The following is a 26,982-nucleotide window of genomic DNA, read 5'->3' on the forward strand; positions in this document are numbered from 1 at the left end:
GTATAAAACACATACAAGGTAACTTGACTGACTTAAGATTTATTTTTTTCAATATATTTTTTGTAAAGTATAATAATAAATTGAATATAATTATAGGGTTATGGTTTTGATTTATTAATTATTAAAGTCAATTAAGTTCTGGTTCGCCATCTAACTTGAAAAAGTTATCGTTTGAAAATATTACTTTCTGGTCATTGAAAAATATTGGAATTATGAGAATTTTAAAATAATTTTTACTTTGTTAAATCCTTCAGAACTCCGAAGATACGAAAGAAACGACAGTTTGTAGGATCCAAAGCTCTAAATACATAGGTTGTTATCGATCCACAATTTCAAGGATCTAAAAATCACAAGCAATTGGAAATTTTAATTTTCAAGAAATTGAAATTTCCAAAGATTTCTTAAGCAACCAAATTTTCAAGGATCCCAAATAAGGATCCAATTTCCCAAGCATTCAGAGTTTCAAGGATTTAATTTTTTTTTAGACCAAAACTCCAAGGACCCACAATCTTCTAAGCATGCTTCCAAGTTCTGAGAAATCTGGATCCTGTCGTTTCGGAAGTTCGAGGAATCAAAACTCTTACTTTACAATGGATTCGCAGGAATCTCTAGACGTCAAAGGCCTCCAACTTTTATGCGCCATAATTTACATGCGCCGGCATTAACAAAGTGAATGATGATTTGGTTTGGTCATTGTTCGTCTCTTCAGTCGTGCACGATCCGATGCTGTCTAACAAACTCTGTATTGCGTTCTGGTTACTCGGATGCTTCCTCCTGGCATGTTCGCGGCGGTGTTTCAGCTCTTTGAACGTTTTACCGCACTCGCAGGCGTATGGTCTAGCGGCCTCGTGAGAGCGCACATGACCCTCATAGTGGCTTTTTCTGACGAATTTCTTACCGCATTGACCACAGTCGAATTGGAAACGGCCCTCATGAGCGGCCACGTGCGAGCTCAGAGTCCACTTGGTTTTGAAAGTCTTTGAACAATAATCGCACTTAATTTTCCCGTCGTTCTTCGAGTTGTTCTTATTCATATCGTCCTCGTGTGGGAGCCTTAGAGGATCCTTCTTTAGCAACAGCATCTCTTCCAGAAAAAATTCATCTTCACCAGAATTTTTTGTCGAAGATTTCTTGGTATGATCCATATTCTTCAAGTGATTGTTCTTTGACGTTGCCTAGACAAATAATAATACACATAATTATATTTATATGAAAATTATTGAGAAATATGTAACAAATCTCATGTACAGATATGTATTTTCTTGCTGAAAATTGTGGATTGTTTCAAATTTGTCTGCTATTGCTCCAGTTATGCAAAGATCTACAGATATTGTGACGAGTGATGTTGTTTGGAACTAAGAAGCGCAAGACTTCAAAAACTGAAAGAATGTTGAATAATACGTACTTTGTTATGTGAGGCCAGATGAGCCTTGAACTTGTTCTCATCGTTGTACCTTTTCTTACATCGCGGACAAGAATATTGTCCGCCCTTGTCCTCCGTGTCGTGCAGAAGGTTGCCTCGTAAAGTTGCATCGCTCTCTGTGTTCTCGACTTTAATATTAACTTTCGATTGGTTGTTTTGCTGCAGCTTCTCCATACGCATCGTATGCCGAGCTATGTGCCGTTTCAAATCATGCGCTCTGGAGAATGATCGTCCGTATCGCGGACACATGAGAAAGGGACAGCCTTTCGTTCTTTCGTTCCTGGGAAAAAGAAGCATGTGTTAAGTTTACCTTATACATTCATTGAATTTAATTGATAAAAGAGAAATGGAAATTGGAAAACTTTTAATGAAAAAATTGTTGGAATCTTGACGCTAGATATTGAAGAAATTCAATAAAGAATTTAATAACTTAAAATTAAAATTAATTAAAAATTAATTAATTTAAATCAGAGAATCCGAAAATTGTTAAAAAAAATCTAAGAGTTCAAATTAAAACTTTATTCAAAAGTATATTAGGAATCGAGTTGTATCCAAATCAAAATGTGTACAACATATGTATCTTTCACCCAATATAGGTATTGTTCAATTCCTATCAAAAGATCTAGAATTCGCAGGTAGTGAAAAATCTCTTATTTCCTGTACCTTCGAGGAGGAATGGGACCCGTTGCAATTGGTCGCTTTGGGTCCTTCACACTATCCTTATAATTCTTGTCAACCTTCTGACTAGCCATTGTGGTCAGCTGTGCTGATAACGGTATCACGATGGAAATCGTTTCGTTGGACCCTGGTGTGACGATAGGCCCAACGTGGATCGCTGGTGACGTTGCTAACGACATACCACTTTCGTTGTTCCTACTCATACTGATCTTGTACAGCCAGAAAAGCGTTCACTAGAATTTACACAATATGTTACAAGTATTAATGCAAAAATTTATTTTTTAAATTAATAATAGTCTTTAATTATACTTTATTAATATTACTTCTTTTATTATCTTTATATCTACCTATTATTAATCACATTATAAACGTAAAATATTAAATTTTCAAATAACATAAATGAGAGGCCAAGAAAGTTTAATTAATTAGACTATTGCATGAATACTGATAATATTTTCATATTATCAAATTGAGTTATTAAAACTCTGACGCAGGTCATTTAATTAATGGAATGTATGTATTAAGTGGTTGGAGAACTTAATATCTATTTACAACGTAACTTTTTAAGAGTATAATTTAAGCATAATTGTTTCTCATAAATTAATCATAATTATAATTTTGTAATTTGAACAGAAAATGCATGTATATAGATACCTATTTACACATATGTGTTACAGTTAAAGTGTAAAATTGAATTGTATACATCTACTAAAAATGTTTTAGAGTAAAGAATAAAAATAAACGCGTTTACTATTATTAGTAAATGTATAGGCTTATTAGCAACTATAATTACTAAAAAGTTGTAGTGAAGGTGCCCTAATATAAATTCTTTACAAATTGCATACTTTGTTAACAAAATTTTCATTAATTGAATTCGAGATGTGCAATTTGATTTGATTTAACTATTCAAGAATAAAAGAATAAAAATTATAATACTTATGTTTTATATTTTGTTTATTCTGAACTCGAAATAAACATATCAAATTTTATTATAAGTATTAATGTAAAATTCAAATCAACAATTTTATTGATAAAAAATAAATACAAGAAATAAACAATTTTTTAATAAAATGTGTTTTTTTAATTGTTATTTGTATGTACTTTTAATAAATTAGAATGTATTGTAAAAATGCCAATTGAAAAATTCTTAGGTATAAGATAAAAATTATTTTCATAATGTAGTGAAAATTTCTCTTAGAACTCTTTATGTAAATCAAAATGTTTATATAAAGTTCGAAATGTCTGTGTAATTTTTTAACTTCTTGGAAAATTTCTCATATTTTTTATAGGAAGTGAAATATTTTTCAAAAGTACACTCAAGTACTTGCATTCTTCTTTATATACTTGAAATATTAAAAGATTTTTAGAATTCTCTTTTTACCATTTATAAAGAAAAGTAATCCCAGAAGTTTATAGGTATTTTTCCGAAATCTTCATAAATTTAATCTTCATAAAATATGAAAAATTCTTAGAAATATGAAATATAAGAATTGTTTTTATCCAGGTAGTAAAAAATTTTTTTAGAATTCTTCATACACAGAATTATTATAAATTTCAGAATCTCTATGAAAATTTTTTTTTAAATATTAATATGAGGATTCTTTTACACTTTATACTAATTTCACGCGTTTACTGTTAACCCATACTGGAAACATACTATATATACATTCCACGAATTTCGGAAGGGTTAGCGTAAACCGCGATCGATGGGAGGTTGTCTGTCTACGCGTACCATCAATGCATCTCGCCTCTATAACGAATGAATAAAAAACAAATAATAACCAAGGCTCGAAACCAATATTACTCCAAATTTCTACGTTCGTAAATTCGATACAAGACAATTGAAACGCGATGATTCACCTCGATCAAAGTGGACCCGACGCGTCGGGAAATTTGAACCCGTCGGGCGCGTGTATCGTTTTCGATTTCACAATCGCGATGGGGTTACGAAAGCGTCAGGAGAGCGTTCGTCGCCGACGCTTGGATCGTGAGATATCTCTTGATGCACGCGACCTGCGTGATAAAAGGTGGAAAAAAAAGGTAAAGAGAGAGAGAGAGAGAGAGAGTGCCGCGGTATTACCGAGAGGTCACTGAGGCGCCACACGGAAGCGTCGCCAATGGCTCCAGTGTCACAGGACGGGCGAGAGGTATCCCTTCGGCGTCGCGGCGGCTTGAAACCCGTCGATGGCGTCGAGAGACGGCGACGAGGCGTACGTACATACACGTACTCCGGCACGACGACGAGACGACGGCGCGGCGTCAGCGCCGGGCGCCGCGGAGGCGTCACTGATGCCGCGCTCCGAACGACGCCTCGATCGCGAACGCTCTTCCCACCTAGGCGTAGCTTCTGGTCCTGTGTACCTCGAGCTCTCGATCGCTTCCTGCCGTTCGGACGATCGACGAGCTTCCGCAGGGCGAGCTGAGTCCGCGCGGACGCAGCAGCGACGCAGCGCGGGGACGTGGTGGCGTAACGTTGCTTCACGTAGCACGCGCGACACCAGGAGTGGCCATTTTAAAGCCTGCTCCAGCCTGCTCTGCTGGCTCGCCTCCCTCGTCGGCAGTACAGCTCAGAAGCGCCTCGTGCGCATGTCGAAACGTCGCGGTGGCGGTGGCCGCGTCGCGTCCCTGATCGAGAGTCTCGAGAGATCGTGTCTCGCTTTACGGAAGGTGATCTGAAACAAATTTTTTTAATTTATCGCAATGACGAATCGCATTACGCGCAGATGCAACTTTGCTCTGTAAAAGATGCATTTGCGCATAATGCGACTGATTGTAATGATAAATTTAAAAACTAACCTCTGTTCTCTGTAGATCTCGTTTGCGTATTTTTTAAAAATTGTTTGCCATTTTTTCTTCTCTCCTGGCTATACAATTGAGTATGTTACAGCATTAAAAATATTCCTTTGTTATTTCATGAATTTACAAGTAAAATATTAAATTTGTTTAACCATTTATGTTAATTGTTTTGAATAATGTACCTTTAAAAAATTACATTTTCTACATTAATATAAATAATACTTTCCAAAATTGACTTTTCGTTCAATTTAATTTAATCTTGTATTTTTTAACCAAGAAACGCAAGTACTTTACCAGGCGAGAAATGTAAGTGGAATCGATATCGAATCGATATCGATTCGATGTCGAAGTTATCAAACTATATCGATGTCGATTCGATAGATCATTTCTCGCTGTAGTTTTTTGTTATATAACTAAATTAGTTTTGTATATAACTAAATTAATTTTATAAACCATTAACTTTGACTTAATTTAATTAAAAAGGAATATTAACTTATTATTCAACCATACATTATATGTGATATGCATGCGTGTGTGTACAAAATAAACTAAAAATTTTAAATGAATCTTAAATGTGAACGTGACATATTTAAGATCATATGTACACTTCAGATTTTTACATCTTATTTTGTTTATATTTACAATGTATAATGTATAGAGTTAAAATTTAAATTTTGTGTATATTTATTATACATTTGAATTTGAAGTTTATTTTACAAACACACATTCATGTCCGTAACAATCGTGTACGAGCACGCGTGCATGTGTATGCACTTTCCTACGTACTTTTCATGCGGGAATATCGAGATTATTTCTTTTTTCTTTGGCAATTCCTTCGTTGGGAATAGGAAAGCCACGTGCGCGAGACGAGCGGCTCGAGGAGCGCCATCTTTCCAGTCGAGACACTCGCGCTATCCCATTTCCTTTCTTTTCTCCCGTCGACCAGGTTTCTCTCTCACTTTCTTCCGTGCGATGAAAGTGTACTGCACGATCGCACGTGAAGTTCGATCTAAATACGATGGCGCGAGGTCCGGGCGCGGGAAAGAGGAATGGACGGAAACGTACGCGGTCGATGCGCGCGCATTCAATGATTCAATCATCGTAAAGCGCGGTAGCATTCGCAACGGAAATTATGTTATTATGTTTGATTTTGCACAGCCAAATAATACAGATTTACATCCAGCGTCGGCGCAAATGTATTTCCGACTGCCTGATTTCAGAGTTAATCACGCGTATGATTAATTATCCGATCTTCTCTACAGATTCCAAATCATCCGTGTTTCAAAATATTAGCTGCAAGAATTCGAGATATCGACGCGTTGAAAATCTCGAAAATCGAACTCTTGAGAGATAATCTTTCGAGAATTTAAATAAATACATCCTTATTTAAATTTTGTCAATTTCAATTATAATTTCGAGCCATTTTTCGAGAAATTGGTCACTAAACAATTAAAAAAATTTTGTCTCTTGACTCATGATTCCGAAATCTAGAAATAAAATATTTCTCGAATATCTGTACTATTTTGAAATACGAGTTTGAACTTACTGTATGTATTACTTTTTATATTAGTCACGTTACATCAGTTTACATGAGTTTTATGTTTCGTATAATATAGTACGCAGGGCACTCCTTTCTGTCCCATGAGACTCATTTTTTTTCATCAACTAATGGTATCGTTAATAGATAGAAAAAAATTTGGTGAAAAATGTAAAAATGTACTTGGTGAAAAAGACTTTTGAATATCGGAAGAAATTCCAAAATATATGTGCGCGTGTACATTTTCAATACACATTTTATAATATTATTTCATTAATTTTTAATATGGAAGATTTTAATTGAGAGACTTTGCTTTTGTATTGAAAGATTTGGATACATAATTTTCTGAAAAATAAGTATGAAGTAGCAAGAAGTGGCATTTCTGATTTATTTTGGTTTTATTCAACACACCTTCTTTCGCTGTTGCGTTACATCAGAGCAAATAGAAATGTATATAGGGAAATGCGTATTGAAAGTTCGAAAGAAAAGCTATTTGCCATGAGAGAACGGATACGGAAGATATCTACATTTATATAAGGACAATTCAGAGGAACCACTTCTGTTGTTGCGCAACTGTGTCGAATGAGGTGATATCTGTATATCTATCAAAACACTCATGTGTTGCATTCCAAATTGTAATCTGATATAGATATAAGTCTATTTTTATTTTTATTCCACAAAACTTGCTTGCTTAAAGAAAAAATAATTAAAATTGTGCAAAATCCTGAATTTTTCGATTCCACATATGTGCATACATAGAAAAAAAAAAAGAAAAAAAATTTCTTATATATATGAAACAATGATTGTTAAAAGTATATATTATTTTTATTATACAATTATTTTTATATTAACCAAATATTTAAATAGCATATTTCACTCAATATTTGGTAACTATTACTAAATCCCTTTTTCAGTGTACTGTAACAAAGTACAAAAAATTTGCCAAAATAATTTTAAATATCACATGAAATGGGCGGTACTACAATATTAAATATTTATAAATTGCTGTTGAATAAAACCAAAATAAATCAAAAATAAAAATTTCTGTTTACAACTTTTTTCATCATTATTTTTGTAGATGTTAAGATAGAAAAAAATTAAGGTGTCTAATAATTTTGGACATGTCTATATGTAGAATATATATATAACATATGGTTTATACACCCTCTACATTTATATTTAGATCAACTATAGATATTTAAAGATTATCCTTCGCGAAATGTCTCTGGGATATCTGAGAATGCCTTTAAGCAAACTGCTCTTTGTCGTGCGAATTGTTTGCTTTATGAGTTATCTCTGAATATAATGCAATGCCCACGTAACAGAATGCGATACACACGAAGTGCTGCGCAACTGCAATTAATAATTGAGGCTAATTAAACCAGTAATCGAATATGCTCTCGCGGTGTGTCACGTGCGTTCTCCATGAATCAATACCTGTAACTCCATCGTCTGTATCGCCGTGCAATCACGTTATTAAAGCACCATGTTACGCTTAGATAATTTAAAATTATGTAGATAAAGATAATATAAATTACATGCACACAATGTAACACAATATAAATTAATTATACGCGTATATCTTAAATTAGATGAAGATGGTTTAATTTTAAATTTATTTAGATAAAAAATGAAATTATATATCGTTTGATCTAAGCAATTTTGAGAAAATATTCATATATTTTTATACAGAAATCTTTATTTTAATAATATCTTAAAAAATATTCTTGAAATATTATTTGAATATTATTTTACTCTTTAATAATATTCGTATATTATTTTAGCAATATTATAGCGATCGTAGGATTATTATCTAAGATAAAGATAATAAACATTCTAATAATCTAAATAAACGTAAAATAAAGCCACTTTTTCATCTAAATAATTTTATATAGATAACGGCAAACACTGTCGAAGCATTGTATATATTCTAACAGAACAAACAATCGTGTTATACGATTTATCTGTTACTCTCTCGATACAAAGCCGCATAATGATTACGGACGTATCCTACATAGCGGGCAGGGGATTTTAAGGAAATTTCAGCGTAATGTCTATTTCCAGGAATTTTACTACATTCGACAAGTCGCGTGATTTCGAGCGAGATAGAAATTCATGTTTCTCCGACATAATTTAAGCGATTTGAAACGAGATCGTCTCATCTTTTCCGGTTGAATGAATAACCGTGAAAGTTTTAACCGACCACGGCCAATGTTCCGGAAAGAATCTTTACGATCCTCGGGACCTATCATCTTATTTATTTTGATTCCGACGTTCAATCGACTGGATCGTTTACGAATACTTATGATTACAATCTGTAAATAAAATGATTATTATAGGCGGCTGCATAAAAAGCTCTTACACGTCGTTACCTCAGTGTTCTCAGCTTTCTATAGCCCGTTTATTATCTTTATTAGACTCACAACATGACCTAAATATATTATATATAATTGACGTTTTCTTGATTTTTAATTAACGTTTGTTTTTGTTGAATTTTTATTCATGCACTAAAAACTTTCTTTTTTTTCTACATAATATTATAAATATATAATATACAAACAACGCAAATATACAATCGAACAAATGTGATACACTATGTAAAATGCCACGTAAAAATGGAGATCATTTTATGATAACACCTTGTACATAAAAAATGAAATATTTTCTATTATATTATCGCACTATAAAATAATCTCATTGAATAAATTTTTATTATATAATGTAGTGCTCTTAGTTAACTTCTGTATATATAAAAAAATTCTTTTTTTATCCATTTCTCTATCTCTCTATATAAATAACATACATAAATAAATAATAAAATATAACGTATATTTTATATTAATAAATAATAAAATTAAAAATCACGCAATAATATAATAGAAAAAAAAACGGTAAATTACATACACAGTCTTAAAATACAAAATAAATATAAATGATTTCTATGTGTAACACGAATTAGCGCACAATATACAAGAAATGCGAGTGTAATACACTATATACAAATACAAGGAACTGAACTAGCGCTGTACAATAACATATTTACATCGGTATTTACATAAACGAACTTCATCGTTGCTAATCGTCGTTGTCGGTATCGATTGTCTTGTTAATCCAGTGCAAGTAATGCTGTATCTTGGTGTATACGTCTGGGTAGCCCGGTCTGGCGCAACCGGATCCGAAAGATGTGACGCCGACTAGCTGCCAAACGCCATCAGTACGACGACACTGCAGAGGTCCTCCGGAGTCACCCTGAAGATTATGATTGATAAAAAATTCAGATAAAGAGGTATAGAATATTTCTCAAAGTATTTGGAAAATTATGAAAAAAATGACAGATTTTATATTGCATTTGAAAATAGTAGAAAAAATTTGGTGACGGTTTTCTAGCTGGATAAAAAGTTATTTCAATAAGAAGCAGACATATGCTCTATTGAAAAATATAACTAATAATGAAATAAGAAATCATGAAAAAAATCTGAATATTAAATATATTAATTTTTGAAAATTGTCGAAGCTCTTTAATATTTTTAATATCGCAAGAAGCTTTTAAAAAAAAATAACTGTCAAGTAAGTACAAAGTCACATTTGTATTTGACATATAAAATGTTAATGACGTATCTTCAAGATTGTTTATTTTTTATAAATTTTAAATATCGTGGATTTGTATATTTAAAAAATTGTACGTTTTTTTGCACACATTTAGAATTCTGAAAATTTATTTCGAGTCGATAGTAATTCTTGGACATAAGAATCTTCGCGCTTTCGTGCGCCGCCGACCGCGCAATCTATTTTATTATGGGAAAGTGCACGGGCGACGTAATTAACAAACAAATCGACGCTTTCAGATAATAAAACGTGTTTGTGTGCGACTCGTTTTACGCTCGGTAGCCGGTACGCATCTATTAACGCGTTCGCGCGTTTGAATCAATGAATACAGGGTGAATCAAGTTTCCCGTTTCACCGTTCAATGATAAAACGTTCTATCGTACGCGATTATAAGTAAAAAACCGAGACTTTCGACAGCCTTTGAGAAAACTGGTTACCTTCTACATACACAGTCACTAGTTCCAATAAATAACGTCACAGATTAATAATATAAATGATAATGATTATAAATTAATAATAATGAAAAGTGGTTATACGTCCACGCCTGATAATGTTGTATGAATATTACATGAGAAGTAAATAATATTATTTACCTCAATATTTTAAATTATCGGAAATATTATAACTTTTAAATAATTATAAAGTTTATGAATATTTTACGCACTGATTTTGACCAAAATAATACTCGTAAAACATTTTTATAATATTCCACGAATACTGAAATAATATTACCACAAATATTATATAAAAATGGACATTTAACGTTAATATATAATATTAAAATAGTAAAAATATTGAATAATATTCTCGGATTTGATGTTTAATAATATTCGTATAATTCCAGGAACATCGTAACGCTTATAGGGATTTACCACGCAGCTTCCCGAGGAGCCGTCGATCTGACCGGCGCAGAGGTGGCCCTTTCTGATGGGTACCGAGGTGCCGTAGGCCTGCAGGCACTCCTCCAGGTTGAGAAGCGGCACGCTGGCCTCCAGAAGAGCGGTAGAGAGCGAAGGCGAGGGACCGTATCGGCCCCAACCCGAGGTCACGCAGTGCCCACCGCTGAGATCTTGCCCGGGTCCAGGCAGACAGATGGTGCGTACAACCTTGGATAGAGGTGCCGGCCTGGCGAGTTTCATCAAGGCTGCAACGGCGAGATCTTTTACAGGATTCTTGAAACTTTCGATTCGCGAGATTTCTCCAATCTTAGAATTAATTCGTGAAGAATAAATAATGTGAGACATAAATATGAATACATAGTAATATAAATGGAGATTTAACGGAAGGCTCGAATTGATAAAATTGGGTTGGTGAAACTGAGGATCTCGTCGAATTATTATTATTTTTTTTCTTTTCCTTTTAGATCACCGACATTCCAGAGGACAAGGACTCACCTATGTCGTGCACGTAATTATTGAATCTCTCGTGAAGAATCACTTTCTCGACGGGCAAGCGCGCGGATCCGCGTCCTCCTGAGTCCAATTCCCATTCGCCGACCACCGCCGTCCATAGCGCGCCGATGGGTAAATTGAACAGTTCGCTAATAAATAAATATCCACTTGAAAATACGAAGCATAAGGTAAATACTCGAATAAACAAGGTGCAAACTAAGAATATCCTCTTAAACATGAAGAAGATACTGGAATAGTATCCACTTAACGATTTTAAGTTAAGAGCATATTGAATTGATGGAAGTTTGACGAGAGAAAAGGAGATTTTGAAACATTTGCTGAAGAGTTGTAAGAGTTTGAAGTTTTAGACAATTCAAGGAGTTATGGGACCCAGCGAGAAGTAGAGTATTTTCATGTAAAACTTTGTTTAAAGAGATAAAAATATAATATGTTTGTGTTTTGAAAATATATACAGTTGTTGAAAAGAAGATGCAAAATTACATTGAAAAAGTGTTATGTAAAAAGTATTAGAAAAAGTATTAAAATCTGAGCGCATTTTTTTTTCAAAATAAACTATATACATATAAAAGTTGTATAAATACGATTATATTTTAAGTACATTAAGTATTCAAGATGATTTGTACAAAGTTTTATTACGATTGCTCGGTTATTTTGTAATTAAATAAATTTTATTTACAGAAATGATCTCTGTAATGAAACTTTACATAAATCATCTTGAATATTTAAAATACTTCAATAAAAAAATTCAAATTGTTTATATTTTCATTAGAGCACACGCCTACTTCTTATTGAAATAATTTTTTATCCAGATCGAAAATCGCCGACAAATTTTTTCTACTACTTTCAAATGCAATTCATAATTTTCTTAAATATTTTGAAAAATGTCTTATACATCCTCGAATAAAAGTTTCACGTGGTGTCGAAGAGCACTCTATTTTTCAATTCGCTCGAAGATTCTGTAATTTTTCAAAATTGAACTGATTAAAATTCGGCTCGCTTTTCGCTTCTCAAAGTAACTTTTCAGAGAAATCTATCATTCTGAAATATCAGGCTCACTTGTGAATGCAGTGGGCGGCGGTGATCACCCACTTGGGGTCGATCAGCACACCGCCGCACCAATGACCGATAAAGCCCAGTTTCGGGTGCAACAACTGCAGGGACACCTGCCAGGGCCACGCGCCCCTCCTGCTGGGCTTGCCGTTGAAGATGCGACCGGTGGTGGTGGTCGTTGTCGACAACGAGACGCCGTCCATCGGCTGAATCTTCGGTGAGAGAATCGATCGCGGCTGTCTTTGTGACGCTGCTGGACATCCGCACTCTGTTATCCGAAGCCGTTTGTATTTGTTTAGTGCTTCCACACTGGTAGCGACATATAAATTCCACCAAAATACTATACTCGATAAAATTTTAAGAGTGCGATGGAACTCGAGAATACGTGAAGTACTTTTAAATGTTTAGAGGATTGATTTGTGAGTAATCGGTAGATAAACGTAAAATACACATCTGGAATTATTGTAATAGAATATTGCAAAGGACATTTTAGGATATTATTAGGATTCTTGCGAATATATTTAGTATTTTATGAATTGTTCAAAAATTGTATTCTGGTGGAGAAAATTCCACACACATTTAAGAAATGCTACAAAAATGTGCAAACAAATGCTAAAATTAATACACTTATTAATTTTAGTAATTGAATATATATTTCTAAAAAAAAAATAATAAATATTTCTACGAAAAAAAGTAATAATTTCTACAAATTTCTATTGTTAGTAGAAATTTATACTTATTCATAAAACATTTTTTCGCCAGAGTAAGCTACGTAGAAATGTGTAGAATGTTGTAGTTTGACGTGGTTTCACCGACAAATTCATCAAAGTTACAGAAACAACGTAAAACGACTATAAAAATACAAAAATTTACATAAATTTAAAAAAGGTGTTCCAATTCTAGTATTTTCATATAAATTTTTTTTTGGCATTTCTTAAATTTATGTAGAATTTTGTAGGATTTTTTCCACCAGTATTGAAGTGTGCGGATCAAAAATCAAAATATGAACGAAGTATAACATTTTTAAGTATCGGAGAAATTTTAAAATTTAATGATGCTAAAGTTCCTTTAAATTCTATTTGAAATCTAGAATATATAAAGTGATAAAAAATGTATAATTTTAATCCAGAAATTGAGAATAAACTTTATAAATTTCAAAAATTGGAAATATCTCACAAAAAATCTTAGAGAGATAAAAAATGTCAAGTACGTAAGGTACTTTAAAAGTATATGTATCACTGAATCAAAAATTAACTGTTTAAAATATGAAATCGATCTCGTTAGTCTCTAGTATTGCAGAAACAAATTTAAATCTTAAGAAAAGATAACATTCTTAACAACGATACTACATATATTTAATTAACAGAATTTTCTTTTTTTTTCTCTGTGACTTTATTACTGAAGAGAAGAAACGTCCCTGGTAAGACAGTGAGGAAAGTGTTGTCACAGTGTCGAGGAATTACTTACTATAATGATCCTCTCGGATAATTCTTATCATGGCACAGTGGGCCTCTGCTAGAACGAGCACCAGCAGGACGAGCAGATCACAGCGAAGTCGACACATCACCAGCGAAATCAGGAATATCCGCGCTGGATCACCACACCGATCACTATGATCTATGGATCCGCATAGCCTGACTGGCCTCGGCGACGCCAATCGATCCTCGAGTAGGATTAACGCGAAGCGAAGAGCGGATTCTTCGGTACGAAGCGATCTCGAAGAAAGTGATCGTTGAACAGCGCGGTAGAGGGGAAAAGCGAGTGATGCAGTCTAGCAGATGTTGAAGAACACGAGGCGCGTTTAAGATCATAATTTATGGAATGGAATCCCGACACGAATTTTGTTATAAATGAGTGAAGATTCTTCGAAATGCTTAAGAGCGTCCAGTGTAAAATAAATTTGAAGAAGATAGTTCTCGCGTCCGAAGAATTTAGACGATTAAAGAACTGTAACTAATATCTTTGCTAGTGGCCTATAAGCTACAACATTCCTAGAATATTATTAAAAATTAAAATGATATTCCAAGAATATTATGTGATCTATTTAATATTATTTTAATTTCATAAGAATATATTATATTATAATTATATATCCGCTTTATATAATATAAAGATGATATATTATTTTACAATCCGTGGAATATTATGAAAATGTTCTACGAATATTTTTCTTCAAAAATTAATGCGAATTATTATGCATCAAGTATTTATAAACTTTATAATTATTACATTTAAAAGTTATAATATTCCTAATAATTTAAAATATTGAAGTAAATAACATTATTTATTTTTAATGTAATATTCAGGAATATTATTTAATATTAAATAATATTGTAGCGTTTGTAGGATGACTGCGAACTTATTTTCAATTTATGTGGAATTTTAGTCTTTAAATTTATTTAAAAATTGATATTTTCAAAACAGAGGATTCCCAGACTTTGATTTTTCGATTTCAAATGTGCTTTTTCATTATTGATATTCTCGATATTCGGAATCTGGGATTTCATGAGATCTTTGAATCCCCAAAAGTCATTGAAACATGAAAAGTCATTTCAAAGGAATTGGCATTGCGATGAAAATAAATAAATGAGATTTTCCTTTCATTTCGAGAGGCTCAAATGGAAATCGACTGAAAGAAATCCTTATAATCCGTCGAGAGCCGCGGTAAAAAAAATTAGCGAAGCGAATCGATTAAAAAGGAAGAAGGTGAGAAACTTTCTCTTGCTACCAGAAGACAAAGCTTTCGCAGGATTATTCGAATTCGGAGGCCTTTCTTCCTTGGTAAAAAATTTCGTCGCTGATACTTGCAGAGAATTATGCGAATAGTTAAATTGCATATTGTAATTAGCCTTAGATCAGGTTGCAGGAGGAAAGAAACCGAGGGAACCGAGGCGCAATTCAAGTCTCTCCTCTCTCTCTCTTTCTCTCTCTCGTTCACACACTCAAACGAGGCGACAACTTTCGAGAGCGAATCACTGTACTCGTACGAGCTAAGAGAAACGCGGTCGATATAATGATATAATCGCTAAGACGATAATCCACTGTTCTGATTTGCGTTGTTACTCGGTTGCAGGATATCGCGTTTATAGGGATTCTATAAACATATAACTAGAGATTTCTAATAATGTTCGAATTATATTCTAAAAATATATCCAATTTTGTACATTTTGGTATGTGGTCTTAAAGGAGGGACAGACAGATGATTAATCATTACGTTTAAAATAATGAAAGACTATCACGATAAATAATAAATATAATAATAGGTAAAGATATATGGCTTTGAGATTGGTTGATGGTATTTTAAAATAATACTTAAAACAGTTTTGAACATATGAATCGACTATGAATATCAGCCTATATTATTCATACGACGCCTTTTATTTCTCGCCACTTTTATTTAAACAGCAATTTTATTTTGTACTTTGTATTTTGTAATTAAAATGTCTTATTTTTCATTAAACACATTACGTTAAAAGTTACAAAAAAATCAACTTACAATTAGTTAAAAGTTAAATTTAAGTCAAATTAAAAATTTAACATGTAAATAAAAAGCTATCTTTTAAATTTTTTGAGATACCTTGCAAATTTTCGAAAAATTTCGAAAATATATTTTTAGAAATTCCATAAAGTTATCTTTGAAAAAGTCTTCTTAAACATCTTTTAGACAACTTTAAGAAATCTTCTAGAATCATCTTGAAAATATATTTAATAAGATATTTTTGAAGCATCCACAAGATTTTGTTTTCTAGCATTTAATTTTGACAAACATTATTTATATTAATTAGACAATTTTTTAAAGTTAAATTTTACATTCCAAAACAATTATAATTATAGATCATCAAATAAAATTCATATTTTATTTCTGAATTAAGTTTACATGAAATAATAAAGAAATATTTTACAAGTTTTTTATGAGACTGTATTTTTTCCTCTATAATATTCTTCTTTTATATACAGTTTTAAATTGGGGAAAGAAACTTTTAATAAGTTAAAATTTATGTGTTTTAAAAATAACTTATTGAAGCTAAAAATTAACCAAGTAATTAAGTTCAAGAGTTATTAACTTTTCAATTTCATTTAACTTTTTTTTATTTAACACACTTCTTTAACATTTAACTAGTATGTTTACTACCCAATCCTGGATGTCAATGCATGGATCCACAGGCAAGAACCACTCCTGTTCGTGGAACTCCGGTCTGTCCTCTATAGCTGAACAAGCTAGTGCTGGCACTCTTTGTACTTAAAATGAAATAGATGTATATATCTCATGCTTAGTGAAAGTGAGAAGGAAAGGTTTAGTGCAATTGAATGTAGCGATTCGTTGGTCGGCCGCGTATCAGTAAGTGTGTTTGTAATAGAGTGAAAAAGCGAGGTTAGGATTGCTGATGCAATCCTCGAGTTCTTCACCGAGTTTTAACTCGAGTATACTTCTTGGCATTCTTATTTACGTTTTTGTGTTCCTAAATTGTTTTGTTTTGGTCGTATCACTCCCGCCCAACTAATGTACAGGGAGTGGGTACCATTAATCAAGAAGAAGAATCGAATGTAGCGACCCGGAGTCGACCTATGCAGGCCTATGCTCTCACGTGTCCGCGTGCGTGTTCGTAGCCGCCAAAGATGATAGCACTTACGTGTTTTAGGTTACCAAAGTACCGTAGATCGGTGTTTTTGACGTTTAAAAATTTACGTAAAAATGGAAATGTGTGTTACGTCAGGTTTAGCAGTGCAAGTGACAAGAATGTCGGTACAGAAACTGTCACGTTGTCTGATGGGTGAGATTGTTACGTTCATGCATCCTAACCTATATCTCGGACATGATTTTATACCTCAGCGAATATTTTCAACAAATTTCGTTGAAATCGTTAATTGTGTGTATTTCGAATCACAAAATATTCACATGTCTTCGAAAAGTAAATTAAATATAATAGTTTATATGAAAAAAAGTATGAGAGATGATTCCCATCATAGAGATACTTTTATCTTTATTTCTATATTTTGTCTGACTTGCAGCGAATTTCCCTTTTGTCACTCTGTCCTTGCGTTACTCTTTAATAAACATTTTTGATTATCTTTTTTTCTCCTTAAACATTGCAGAGAATAAACAAGTATTCTAAGTTGTAAGTTTTAAATTATTAATATTCTTTCTGTAATTTATATTTTAAATTAATACTTGCTGAAAAACCTATCTGAAATTATACATCTGAGAAATATGATTTTGTTATTCACAGAAAATTTCTCATTAATTCATCATTTAATAAAAAAATTGAATGTTTAAAAATTACATAAAAAGAATTAACTGTACAATTAATTTGCAAATATCCCCAATAGACTAATGCATGTGTTTTTATCTATCTAGCAAGCATCTCCACTTCTCTACAGGCAGGTATGCACGTTTCGCTGATGGTTGCGCAGTTGCATCTTTGGGAGACACTTCTGTCATGGTTACGGCAGTCTGTCAGCGTCAGTCTTCCACCTCCTCGTTCCTGCCACTCGTCGTGGACTACAGGCAGAAGGCGGCGGCGGCTGGTCGCATACCGACCAACTTCCTGCGAAGGGAACTTGGCCCAAGCGAGCACGAGATCCTTACCAGCAGGGTCATTGATCGATCCATAAGACCATTGTTCCCAGAAGGGTTCTACTTCAACACTCAGATAATGTGCAACATGCTGGCCATCGACGGTATGAACGACCCCGACGTGATCGCCATTAACGGCGCCTCCGCGGCTCTCAGCGTTTCTGACATTCCGTGGAATGGCCCTGTGGGCGCCGTCAGACTCGGTATGATTGACAATGAGATAATAGTCAATCCTACCAGACGTCAAATTCAGGACAGTATATTGAATCTTATTATCACCGCGGCCAAACAAAATCTAATTATCATGCTGGAAGGTTCAGCCAATGAGATACTGGAGCAACAGTTGAGAAAGGCGATAAAGCTCGGTGTCAAGGAGTGCCAGAGTATCGTGGCAGCAATAACAAATTTGCAGAAGACGTGCGGCAAAACGAAAAGAGTACTCGAAACTAGCGAGCAACAACAGGACGATAGTTTGAATAGTTCCGTGAGAGAACTCTCTGAAGCAAAGCTGCAGGACATATTTTCGAATCATACGCATGATAAAATATCGAGAGATAACGCAGTTAACGATCTCAGAAATAATGTTATCGAGATATTGCGAAACGATAACGCAGATTTGGATGTTAAACTGGCGGAAAGTATCTTTGGGAAAGTTGTTAAAGACGTATTCAGGACGTTGATTTTAGAGAAGGGAGTCAGGTATATTTTCTTAGATTTTTTTAAGCCCTGCGCACTTAATAGAGGATATATTAAGAACAAAAGATAGTAAAATTATAAATTTCCATATCTTGTGTCCAGATAACTACAGTTTCATGACTATATCTGTAATGTTCATTGAGGAGGATTGATTCTAAAACTCTAATTCCTATTTCTATTATCGATTCCTCCATTGTGCGCAGGATTTATTGTCGAGCTTTGGATGATGACCTAATATTTTAGTCAATACTAAGAATTGACGTTTTGCAGATGCGATGGTCGTCCAATGGATGGCATACGCGACATATCGTGCCAAGTAGACCTTTTCAACCCTCTTCATGGTTCGGCTTTATTTCAAAGGGGTCAGACCCAGGTCATGTGCGCCGTTACTTTGGACTCTTTGCAAAGTGCACTTAAAATGGACACCATTTCAATGTTGATTAGGTATATTAATAGTGAAACATTAAGCTTCAATATTTTTTATGCCAGGGTGTGCATTATTTCACTTTAAGATATTTACAATCTATTACCCTCGATTTCTACTTGGATCCTCTTTAAATTGATCATTCATTGAATTTGTTTTATTTAAACACATAATAAATGTTTGAAATTCAATTTTTTTGTGGTAGCGGCATGAAGGAGAAGAACTTCTTTCTTCACTACGAATTTCCACCTTATGCAACTAACGAAACGGGACACGCGAGTCGAGCGGGTCGCCGAGAATTGGGACATGGCGCTTTGGCGGAGAAAGCCTTGCGGCCGGTACTTCCAAAGGATTATCCGTTCACTATAAGACTGACTAGTGAAGTTCTAGAATCAAATGGTAACCTGATACGATCAAAAACGCTTTTGGCTGCGATATGATGAATTAGAAACTTTACAAATTAAAATTTATTCTATGAAAAGGTTCCTCCTCAATGGCTACCGTCTGCGGTGGAAGTTTGGCACTGCTTGATGCAGGTATACCAATATCTTCGCCTACGGCTGGCGTGGCTATTGGCCTTGTGACTAAATGTAATGAGACCAATACAAATATTGAGAACTACAAGATACTGACCGATATATTGGTACGCATTTACACAGCTGTTACACAATTTAGACAACTAAATAAACTCTCTATTAACTAAATAAACAAACAACTGAACGATCTCATTAATATAAACACGCGAGATTTTTTTTATCAGAATTTACCCACAAAATCATGGCAATTTTTATTATTTTCATAATATTTTAGAAAATATATTACTGTGAAAAGAAAAATACTTTATACAAAAATTATATGATGTAGTGTGATTTATTAATTGAATATGTATTGTTTTGTGATCTTAGATTGTGTAGTTGAAATCACATAAAAATTATCTACATTTTTCAAATTAAAACCTGTAAAATTAATCACTTCTAATTTATGTTAGAAAACGAGCAACCTTTAATATATTTTTTCTTAAGTCGTTTTCTTTCAATAGTTATAAGTGTTTGAAATTCACAGAGATATAATATATATGTTAATCAAGTTTATTTGTCTAAATTATATATTCGTTTAGTTGAAATGAAGATCAAATCAGAATACAGTTATTGATCGCTTTGGCATACATTTATTTTGAATCACGAATTGCTACAGCTGGAATTAGGTATTAGTATTTAAATCAGTAATATCGATAATTGACAATTATTTTTGATTGCAGGGAATTGAGGATTACCTTGGGGACATGGATTTCAAAATAGCAGGTACCAAGCGAGGATTCACTGCGCTGCAGGCCGATATAAAGATATCAGGAGTTCCTTTAAAAATTATAATGGAGTGCATACAGCAAGCAACAAATGCTAAATTGCAAATAATTAAGACTATGAACACGGTAATACGGGAACCGCGACAAACAAGGAAGGACAAGATGCCGGTGGTCGATAACTTAGAAGTTCCTATTCATCAAAGAGGAAAGTTTCTTGGAATTGGTGGAATGAACCTGAAGAAAATACTTTTGGAAACCGGAGTGCACGTAAGATTTTTATTATGATCTAAAAAGTGCATAATGAAAGTTTTTGCGATCACTGATATTGTTAAATTCAAAATGGAAAGACTTATTGATATTATAATTTGAAGTGTATTAATTTGATATTTTAATTTTTGTTCAGATATATCCACACGATGAGAACACCTACTCGATATTTGCGCCCAACGAAGACGCGATGACCGAGGCCAAAGAAATGATAGAGAACGTTTTGCAAAAGGATCGTGAGCCGATTTTGGAGTTTGGCGCCATTTATACTGCGAAAATAGTGGAGATTCGGGAAACCGGGGTCATGGTGACGTTATATAACAACATGATACCGACATTACTACCCAATTCTCAATTAGATCAGCGTAAAATCTTGCATCCTAGCGCTCTATCACTTGAAGTCGGTCAAGACATACAAGTCAAATATTTCGGACGAGATCCAGTGTCCGGACAGATAAGGATATCGCGAAAGGTACTGCAAAAACCGACTTTGACTCCGAAAACTTTGCATCGCGATGACGCGACGGAAAAAACGTGAAATTTACGTTGTATAGAATTAAGCTTTAAACCAATACGTTTATGACACATGCACACATACATATTGTTATCCTTACGTGGAAAAATAGCTCTGTACATTTTCCGTCATTTTGTTGAAAAATGGTAATTGTTTCATATGTAGCAGATTCCGGCTGTATATACTTGTCTTGTATTTTTGTACGATATTGTTATTAAGAATAGAAATATAAAAGCATTGTGATCAAATATTCAACAATGTGATTTATTTGTCCTAATATCGCATATGATATCGTCGGTATTGAATTACTAGAAGATTTAATTAAAAATAGAACAAATCATTCACTATCGCTTTCGCTATCTTTTCCTAGAAATAGATAAAGAGAAAGAGATAAATTGAAATAGTATAACAGGAAGTTAAGTCGTCATCAAACTGACAACATATATAAAGAATTATATAAAAAATCAAATTAAAAGAAAGTAAAAACGATTTATATGTTTATGCAGTTCTAAATATCTAATTTGTTCTTGAAATAAAAGATTAATTATAAAATTTCAGCATGTGTTAAATTTTTTCCGTCTTTGTACTCTTTTCTTTTTATTAATAATATAATTTTAAATAATACTTTTAAAGGGAGATAATTTTGGCAAACTGCGTGAATATGTTTTCTTCGAAAACATAGCAAATAAATGAATGATTTGACGATCTCTATTTCAATTATTCAATCTACATTGCACTTCATGTAATATAATTCATGTTTTCATGTAATGTTTTTCGTAATTTCTGATCATGAATTTGAATACGGTTGGACGTTTCTTTTACCGATATGTATTCAAGCGGAGCTCTACGTTTACACTTGGCGTTGTGATTACTACAATGTTCTTTGAGAGAGCTTATGACCAGGCTTGCAATTGTATATACGAAACTGTAAATAAAGGGGTATGATTCATATTATAAAGTACACAGCTTAGTAAGCGATATAAAATTGTTATATACTTAAAGATATTATATCCTATATTTGTTTAATTACAAAAATTTTTATTATAAAGTCATTAATTTCATTAAAATTAATGAAGTTAATTTATTTAATATTTACTATAGAGACTTTGGAAGGATATAAAGCATCGATATGAAAATCCAGTTACAAAAACTCAACATATACACAGTGATAAACCAAAATCTTCCACTAATAACACAAATCATTAAGAATGCAGGTATATTTTATACGTTTCATATTATTCAATGAATTTCAGAGATTTATTCAATATATTAATATTATTGTTATTACTATCAGCACACTGTATTTCACCATAGAATTGAATAACTTTTAGTAACAGCAAATATGAGAACTCAATAACGTGTGTACAAATCTTTCATATTAAACCACAGATAAAAGAACTTTACTGTAAAATTCCACTTAAAATTTTTACAAATATATTTTCTCAGTTACACTTATTGATTTTATAAGTAATGATGCTATCAATCAAAGTATCTTAAATGGAATAAACAAAGAACATTTCAATCTAGAGAATTAACTTATTAATAATTATAAACTATTTAACTATTTTTCATGTATTAAAATAAAGTAACAACAGATAAACATAGTAATAATAATTAGATTTAATTCCTATAATTAAAATCGTTTTCGTTAATTTAAAGTCATATTTTAGCGGACAAAGCATTTCCTATATCTCAAAATTTTCCTTTACTTTTAATTTTTTATTCTGTATATCTGTATAAAATAAAAAATATGTGACTTTAGTCATCCATTTGCTTTCTCACTACATCCTCATGCGATCATGTAGCAAATATGAGAGCAATGTAACGGGAGAAGAAGTGATAGTGTAAGAGGAGACTCTTGGTTTGCAGAAAAAAATTAAGAGTAGAAAAATATGTACACTAGAGAATTGTAACACAGATGAAACCAATTTTATATATTATTTCTAGAAAATTTTCATCGACTTTGAAGATTATAATATTTAAGATATTTTTGTTAAGTGTTGATAAATATTCTTAAATTAATAATTTTTTAAAGTTACAATATTTTTGTAAGTATCATAGTACGTAATTTCTACGATTTTGTCAAATATAAATTTTTTACAGCTTTCGTATTTGTATTATACATCACATGATTATACACATATAAAAGAAACTTTCTATTTATATTAGATAAATGCGTTTAGATATCTAAATATCGTTATCAAATTTTGCATTTGTGTTGCTTGCAACATCCTGTTGATAGAAACTGAGGAAACTGAGGATTTATAATGATAACGTGATTATATAAAATAGGCAAGTTGCACTTTCAAACTGCAGTTTTTACGAGAAAGGCAGTCAAAGTGCATACATCAGCTAACTCTCTAAATTTCCAACATTTACTGCTTGACATCAACTGTTTAAGAAACGTATGTATATATGATATTCTTTTTCTATTTAACTGTTATTTTGTTTATTTTTCAATTTTTTGAACAAATTAAAAACTGTATAATTATAATACTTATATTATTATATTACAAGATAATTTAGTTTATTTATGATTCTATAATATGTTTGTTAGATAATTATGTTTCAATCATGTTTGTTATTCATTTTATTTAATATACATAATCCTAATAATAAATTTAAAGAATACTGTTGATTATAAATTTAAAGTATATAGATAAATAAAAAGAAACATCTTATATAATACTTTTTTATACTATTTTCTCATGCTGAAGAAAATATATTAGATCATTTAAAAATTTATGAGATACAGAATTTTCATAAATCCAGATTTATATTTTCATTTTAAATTATAAATAAGATCAGTGAAGCTAATTTTCATAGGCAAGAACAAGTTGTTACTTTTCATTTAATTTTAAATAGGGTTTTTTAATTTTTATGTAACACATAATCTTCAAGATATTTAATGTTAAAAATAAAGAAATAACGTATAAAAACATCGAGTTATTTTGTCGCAAAGAAAAAGTCAAATTAATAAAAGTTTTTAATTAATAAGGTTTAGTATAGTTTTCTTAATTATAAAATATAGCATAGTTTTTTTAAACTATTGCACTGTGCACTAACTGCGTATAATGTCATGTTATATTTTTATTATTTTTACAGATGAAGTCCATTTTAATTCTGTTTGTGTTAATGCTATTCTTTGCTGTAAGCAATTCACAGCAAACAAATATTAAAAGTATATCGATTAATTCACAAGAATATGTGAACGAACATCATGTAAAGATAACCAGTAAAGAAAAAAATAATTGTGAAATGTCGGAAGCACTCAATTTGGATGAAATGGCTTTGAACGAAATTAAAAGTAATATAATTAAAAGTGAAGCTATACGCCACGTATCGCTGCATAATAATCGTTTAAAAAAGGTCCCTCACAACATTTTGGATCAAGTGCCACATTTATCGTGCCTGAATTTATCTCGTAACAGCATAAACGTCTATAAAAATAATGTGATTCGACATTTGAATCTTCGAGTATTGGATTTGAGCTATCAGGACAGCGAAGATACTAACAATACATCGGAACCAGAAATTTTCGAAGAAACTGAAGTCATAAATAATGGAGTGACGCTAGACGCTAATATGAACAAATATACTTTTAACAGCACTAATATAAGATTGTCAAATTTAGAATACCTCGATTTAAGCGGAAATGATATATGCTGTTTTTTGTGGGATTTTCACTTGTCGTTCCCAAAATTAATACGGCTAGATTTAATGAACGTTAATGCTCAAACTGTATATCAAAATTTTTTTGAAAAAATTCCGACAAGTTTGCAAATTCTTCACCTGGAGAATAATTATCTTCAAAATGTGACATTGCAAAACTTAGCTGAAATTACTGCTTTGTATTTGGACGGAAATCCCTTAGAAAATTTGATAATAAAATCAACGACGTTGCGAATATTATCTTTGTCTAATTGTACAAAATTAAGCGCTTTTGAAGGACGAGATCTTCCGTATTTGCAGGAACTTGATTTATCGAAAAATAATTTTAATGATGCGTCCCCATTTTATTTGTATTTTTCGTCATTGCGTAGGCTGGTATTAGATTATAATGAGCTAACAAATATTCCTGTTTTACACAATTCGCAATTGAATGAGTTATCTGTTCGTTATAATAGGATCAAACAGATTCAACCGAACAGCTTCAGGAATCTCAGAACCATGACAAAATTATCATTGGAAGGAAATAGGATAGATAATATTGACAAAAATACCTTTTCAGGCTTGGAAAAATTGGAATATTTAGATTTATCTGAAAATCAGCTAAGTCATTTGCCTACTGACTGGGCATGGCCTTTGAAAAAGCTGAAATATTTAAATGTAAATTCGAATAAATTTGCAAGCATCTCTGAAATGGGAGCTTATTCAATATTTTCACTGAAACACTTATTTGTAGTGAATAATACCTTTACAAAAGTATCGACCCTTGAAATAGAACCCTTGCCAGACTTCATAACAATTTACTTACTCTAAGAGATTATTCCGTTTATGACTATCAATTATTACTTTTTAGCTTTATTATTTTGAGTATTAATCGTACATTTAGCTTGTATTTGTTATTCTACGTACATGAAGTATTTGTAAGTCTTATATGTTTATCACGAAGCGCAAAAATAATTTGTCATGCCATGTAATTCTTACACTTTCAATTTTTTCTGTCAAACATATTGTAAACTTATTTCAATAATTGTGTTTTTCTAACGAAAAATAAAAACTATTTAACATATGTAACTCTGATCTTGGTTTATTTGAAATAATAATTTATACTAAAAATGTGTGGTATAATTTATGTAATAAGAAGACTTCTGCGTTAAGCTGTTAGTTGATACTGGGGCTATAACTTTGCTAACTGCTGAGTGTGCAGCTGAATTTCTCATTAAAAGAAAGAATGGACTTTGGCTTGTAGAAAATCCTGACTGCTAATGAAGAAAATGCATAAGAATATTCATGGAATAATTTTATTCGTTAAAAATTAATGTTAGAATATAATTAAATATAATAAATTGTACATTATACATAAATGTAATTTCTTCTATTCTAATATTAATTTTTAACATTATTCCATGAATGTTATTATTTTCTTTTTCAGCAGTTAGGATTTTTTAGTAAGAATTAAATATCTAGATAAAAAAATGTTTAGGACTCAATACGAGGGAAGAATACAAATTAGCTGTTGTAAAATATGTTCAATCCTTCAAAGATTTCAAGCCTTATCTCATTATTACGATGATAAAAGTTTATGAGGGGTCTGCGTTTCACAGAATTTTCCTCTCGACATTCTTGATGGTTCTGATTCATTTCTATCATTGGGTGTTGATGATAACTAGTATGATAATTGTGTAAGACTAGCCGTAAGAAAGAAGTTCACGAGAAGTCACACCCGTGGCATAAGATACGTTTTAATCGCTCGCACTCAGGAAAGTGCGACGGTAGTCTTTGACCCTGCAGAAAAAAATATTACACACATAAAATTTACCACCTTCGACATTTTACGTGTATGCTTTTATGTATTTTTTATACATTTCATGGAAAGAAATATAATTAATGTACATATAAGTATACACATATTTTACTTTTATGTCGAGAATTTTAACTTCTTTTTTATCTTTAGTACATTAGTATATAGTTATTTAATTTTATGTTATATAATTAAACAAAATACATATTTATTTGTTCGAGAGTCGAGTATAAC

General features: G+C 32.2%; 4 protein-coding genes and 1 long non-coding RNA gene across 8 annotated transcripts; 3 read left to right on the top strand and 2 right to left on the bottom strand.

The window, feature by feature from the left end:
- Positions 1-23: 23 nt before the first annotated feature.
- LOC105202220 (zinc finger protein 782) lies at positions 24-4,610 on the bottom strand. Its single transcript, XM_011170625.3, has 4 exons — positions 4,182-4,610; positions 2,087-2,334; positions 1,406-1,703; positions 24-1,175 (listed from the first exon to the last, which is right to left on the bottom strand). Exons 2-4 carry the CDS (start codon positions 2,302-2,304, stop codon positions 633-635), a joined length of 1,059 nt encoding a protein of 352 aa, XP_011168927.1. The 5' UTR covers positions 2,305-2,334; positions 4,182-4,610; the 3' UTR covers positions 24-632.
- Positions 4,611-4,671: 61 nt separating this feature from the next.
- LOC105202219 lies at positions 4,672-14,035 on the top strand. Of its 2 annotated transcripts, XR_005576223.1 has the most exons (5): positions 4,672-4,768; positions 9,550-9,720; positions 10,885-11,135; positions 11,404-11,563; positions 13,907-14,035. It is a non-coding gene; the product is annotated as an uncharacterized LOC105202219 (long non-coding RNA). The 2 variants fall into 2 exon arrangements; XR_003269019.2 differs by lacking the exon at positions 13,907-14,035 and having other exon boundaries at positions 11,404-11,892.
- On the bottom strand, positions 9,327-14,090 carry LOC105202218 (chymotrypsin-like elastase family member 2A). 2 transcript variants are annotated; one of them, XM_011170623.3, is made up of 5 exons: positions 13,970-14,090; positions 12,509-12,770; positions 11,435-11,580; positions 10,913-11,184; positions 9,327-9,683 (listed from the first exon to the last, which is right to left on the bottom strand). In XM_011170623.3, the coding sequence occupies exons 1-5, from the start codon at positions 14,064-14,066 to the stop codon at positions 9,510-9,512; spliced, it is 951 nt and encodes a 316-aa protein (XP_011168925.1). In that variant the 5' UTR covers positions 14,067-14,090; the 3' UTR covers positions 9,327-9,509. The 2 variants fall into 2 exon arrangements, with proteins under 2 accessions (XP_011168925.1, XP_025993375.1); XM_026137590.2 differs by having other exon boundaries at positions 10,913-11,199.
- Positions 14,091-16,600: 2,510 nt separating this feature from the next.
- LOC105202217 (polyribonucleotide nucleotidyltransferase 1, mitochondrial) lies at positions 16,601-21,533 on the top strand. Of its 2 annotated transcripts, none has more exons than XM_039456891.1 (7): positions 16,601-16,841; positions 17,859-18,776; positions 19,044-19,217; positions 19,403-19,596; positions 19,680-19,840; positions 20,456-20,767; positions 20,904-21,533. In XM_039456891.1, the coding sequence occupies exons 2-7, from the start codon at positions 17,941-17,943 to the stop codon at positions 21,303-21,305; spliced, it is 2,079 nt and encodes a 692-aa protein (XP_039312825.1). In that variant the 5' UTR covers positions 16,601-16,841; positions 17,859-17,940; the 3' UTR covers positions 21,306-21,533. The 2 variants fall into 2 exon arrangements, with proteins under 2 accessions (XP_039312825.1, XP_011168924.1); XM_011170622.3 differs by lacking the exon at positions 16,601-16,841 and adding an exon at positions 16,848-17,274.
- Positions 21,534-23,475: 1,942 nt separating this feature from the next.
- Positions 23,476-26,021, top strand: LOC120356865 (leucine-rich repeat-containing G-protein coupled receptor 4-like). The gene is made up of 2 exons (XM_039456896.1): positions 23,476-23,686; positions 24,387-26,021. The coding sequence occupies exon 2, from the start codon at positions 24,387-24,389 to the stop codon at positions 25,761-25,763; it is 1,377 nt and encodes a 458-aa protein (XP_039312830.1). The 5' UTR covers positions 23,476-23,686; the 3' UTR covers positions 25,764-26,021.
- The last annotated feature ends 961 nt before the right edge of the window (positions 26,022-26,982 follow it).

The sequence above is a fragment of the Solenopsis invicta genome, chromosome 13 (assembly GCF_016802725.1).
Source record: "Solenopsis invicta isolate M01_SB chromosome 13, UNIL_Sinv_3.0, whole genome shotgun sequence".
NCBI lineage: Eukaryota > Metazoa > Arthropoda > Insecta > Hymenoptera > Formicidae > Solenopsis > Solenopsis invicta.